Source organism: Dendrobium catenatum, unplaced genomic scaffold, assembly GCF_001605985.2.
Source record: "Dendrobium catenatum unplaced genomic scaffold, ASM160598v2 fragScaff_scaffold_770, whole genome shotgun sequence".
Classification (NCBI taxonomy): domain Eukaryota; kingdom Viridiplantae; phylum Streptophyta; class Magnoliopsida; order Asparagales; family Orchidaceae; genus Dendrobium; species Dendrobium catenatum.
The window spans coordinates 6,691-10,795 of NW_021319232.1; the positions used below are offsets into that span (position 1 = coordinate 6,691).

The 4,105-nt window shown below is 31.1% G+C and overlaps 1 protein-coding gene across 1 annotated transcript; it reads left to right on the plus strand.

Moving 5' to 3' along the window:
• Positions 1 to 588: 588 nt before the first annotated feature.
• On the plus strand, positions 589 to 3,378 carry LOC110094314 (UDP-N-acetylmuramate--L-alanine ligase; the record flags this gene model as incomplete). Its single annotated transcript, XM_020819520.2, is given in 7 exon segments — positions 589 to 663; positions 1,857 to 2,104; positions 2,202 to 2,271; positions 2,349 to 2,444; positions 2,565 to 2,646; positions 2,753 to 2,836; positions 2,971 to 3,378. Coding segments are annotated over 6 exon segments (627 nt in total), but the record flags the coding sequence as incomplete, so codon positions are not given.
• Between the last annotated feature and the right edge of the window lie 727 nt (positions 3,379 to 4,105).

Genomic DNA, 4,105 nt, shown 5'->3' on the forward strand with positions numbered 1-4,105 from the left:
GAGACATGCAATGTTGTATAGTGGAAAATGTTGGTCATTAAATGAGAAGCATAAAATTAAGTGTTGCAGAGATGAGGATGCTCAGATAAATGAGCGGCTTTACACTTGGAGACAAAATGCAAAACGAGTACATATGTGAAAAGGTTGGAGTATCTTTAGTGGTAGAAAGGTTAGAGAGAGTCATCTAAGATGGTTTGGTCACATAAAACGTCGGCTTTTTCATGACCTAGTTAGAAGAGTGGATGTATTAGATTTGGCCTATGTTAAAAAAAGGTAGATGTAAACCTAAAAGGATTTGGTTAGAAAATATTAAAAATGATTTTTTTTATTAGATTTAAAAGAGAATTTGACTCTTAATAGAACACAAGGGAAAAAAAAATGATCAATGTAGCTGACCCCAGACAGTGGGTCTTGTCCTCCGAATTAAATACATAAGAAAAAAATTGAAATATTGTACAGGCTTCACCTTAAGTCTTTAAATAATATTTTTGTGTACTTTCATGCATTCTTATTTTTAATTAATTTCTCAGATATTATATGCAACTGCTTGTGCCATGATTAAAATTAAACCTGTAATCTACTTTTCAGCATCACAAGGAATGCCCCCTAGCAGAAGTTAGCCTGAAGCTTCCTGGGGATCACAACGTTCTCAATTCTTTAGCCGTAAGTGCAATATGTGGCCATTTACTCGCCTTTAGAAGCCATGACAATTTTAATTTTACCATAACATTTTCAATTTTTTTGTTTGCTTCAACAGGATTTATTTATAGTTAAAGGACATAGAAAACCTTTTTTTCTTTTGTTAAATAATAGATGATATGAAACTTTTCTATGCTTGATTATGTTTGTCTTTTTGTTGCATAGTATGCAGCTTGCAGTTTTATAAAGTAGTCATTACTTCGTGAGGAAAAAAAAAAAATCTTAAATATCCTGCTCATAGAGGAAGATCAGCATACTGAGTTTGCATTAAAACTACCGTCTCACGCAGGGATAAAATAAATTATCTTATAGCCATCTGTGCAGGGAAATAGTTGGGATAGGGTTGATATGATGATTCTTTCCAACACTATCGTAAAGCTGAAAAAACATTTCCTTATTTTTTTAGCAGTATAAGTAAAAGAAAAAGAACTGCAAAATAAATTAGTCATTTCTAGCTTCAGGTTTCCATTTTCTAATTTACCTGTATCTTGTTTACAAAGACAGCATTCTCCAGATTTGAACTTGTTTTTTAAGATAATTAAAAATTGAAGTGCCAAAGAAATTGTAGTAGAAGAGCCGAACAAAAGTCCGTAGTTCTTGTCGAAAAGCAATTTTTCTTGCTGGGAAAAATTGCCGTGCAAAATGTATTCCAAAAACCTGAGCAATCCAGTTTCATTTGAATTTGTAATCATTAGTGTTAGATGATCTATTACAATAAAAAGGAATAATAATGATTAGTCATACTAATATTTCTTCAAAATCTATCATACCTTAGAAGGTCACAATCACTCAAAAGATGACTGCAAGCATATTAAATGTGCTGATAGCAATTTTTACAGAAATACTTGAAGTGGAATTTTTAGAAATTCTTTACGTTGAAAAGGATGATTTTTTGAAATACTCAAGATTTTTCTTCAACATGATATTTGATAATTAAGTCATTCTGACTAGGTTGATAGAAGAATCACATTCATTATTTAGGAGAGTTCCTTTTGTTTCTTGAGGTTTTCGTATTTTATAATTAAGCATGTTACGAAATAGATATCAACGTTTTAAGGCTATTCCACTAATTCTAACTTAACATGTAAATGGTCAAGTATTTATAAGTCTTTAGCACATCTAATTTTACATCAAAGATAATTTCTTGTATTTTCAAGGTTATCGCAACAATTGCTAACTTGATAAAAGATAGAGATGTTCATGATACTGTCAACTCGATCAAGTACCACTTGAGCAAATTTGAAGGAATTTCCAGAAGATTTGAGTTCATTGGTAAGGTGAATGGATGCTGCGTCTATGATGACTATGCCCATCATCCAACAGAAATCCGTGCCACACTTCAAGCTGCGAGGCAACTGTTCCCTTTTCAGTCTTTGTGGGTTGTATTTCAGCCACATTCCTTCAGGTTGCATTTTTCCAACTGAGTTCACCATTACCAAGCTCTGATATCATGATATGGTTAAGCATTCTGATTATGATTAACTTATATGAATGTGTTTTAGTCGAATTGCTGCGTTCATGAAAGATTTTAGTACTTCCTTCCTTGATGCAGATTATGTAATTATAACTGAGGTAACTCAAGGATGGATTGACTTCTGTATTTTTTTTTTTTTGCTCGACACTTGCTGACAAGTAAGCATGGTTCCTAGGTTTATTCACCTAGAGAGAAACATACAGGGAACTGTTATGAGAAGGACCTAGCAACTTTGATCAGTGATCCAGCATCTGAATATATTCCTAAAATGGTAGAGATAAAAGCTATCATTTCTTTAATATTAATTTCTTTCCTCCTTTCACACGCATGAAAATATGGTCCTGTCTTTCTTATTCTGTTGCTCTTTTTGTTTCTTCATCTGTGTAATTAGGTGGACGTGCTTGAGAAATTAGTGCTTGGCATATCAGCACAGAGAAATCAAGAAACAATTGTTTTCACCATTGGAACTGACAGTTAGTATTACATATAATTTTAATAGTATTGTGCAACACGAGATAGTTCATTCGGTTACCCACAATTTTTCCATGACTAAACAACTGTAAGCCTTGTCTCTTGTAGATGAAATTACAGCCCTGGGGCCGAAACTATTGAGAAGATTGCAGGAAATATCATGAAATATTCAACAAGAAAAAATAAAAAAAGGTTAAAAAATATGCTAGCTAGTTCCATTCATTGTTATGTTTATATATATATATATATGGCAATTATTGAAAACCTATGATAGTTTTCCTATTCCTTTTTTTAAAGAATCTGGTATGTTTTTTTTTTTTTGGCAGGTATGGAATTCTGAAATTGAAGGGGGAATGTAAACCTTAAAACACGGATTCTAGCTTCAGTGCTTGCTAAATCCTCAGCTATCTTAAGCCAAAACATTGTCTAACATTCAAATAGTGCTTAACAGTTGACATACATTAGTTGCTGTGACATGAGTATTCTAAGCGGAAATTGGTGATGGCAAAGTGGATCTAAAATTTCATTTTTGTCCAAATGTAAAACAAAAGATTGCCTGCTTCTATTAATATGAAATTTTACGATTTGTCTTTTTAAGTAATTAGTCTTAAGGGAAATTTAAAGACAACGTGGAAACTACTGTTTGGATATTGGAAAGCCCTTGATCCCATGGACCTTGTTTGATGTAAAAGCTTTTAAAGAGGAATTATTAAACTTTGGCATGGTTACATATTCGGAAGTTTAGTCAGTTTTATATAGTCTATAATGCTTTGTAAATTAACTCGCACTTAAGCCAGAGCCACGTCATTTTGGAATGATTTGTCTTCATATTTACATTTGAAGCAAGGTATTTTAATTTAATATTTAAATAACGTATCCCTAATATTATAAGGTTTACTTATAAAATGCCATGTGAACTATTGCATGGTAGTGATGTGGCTGTTAAGCCCTTATTGATTTGTGGGGCCAATTGACTTGACCTCGTTTAGTTGGGAGGACAATTGACTTGGGTGTTGACCTCTAAAATATATTTAATGACATATTAAGGAAAAAAAAGCCTCTTCAAATTCCTTCTAAAATAATCCTAATTAAAACTGAGGGTTTAAGTAAACTCTAATTAAATTAAATAATATTGACCTCAATTAATTGCAATACCCTGAAGGAATTCAATAAATCAATTAAACTTGTAAAATTTTTAATTAAATAAATACAAATCATAATAACATAATCTAAAATGAATCTAATTTTAAATAAATAGTATAATTGATATAAAATAAACCGGAAATCTAAATCACATTAAATTCTAAAGCCAAATCTTGGTCAAACCTATCATGAAGGGTTTATAGTTTTAAGAATTCAATAAAAGAACTAAATAAATTAGTTAAAATTAAATAAATAAAATTAAAATTTGAATGATTTAAATAAAAAGAAATTAAAATTTAAGTAAAATTAAATAATTAA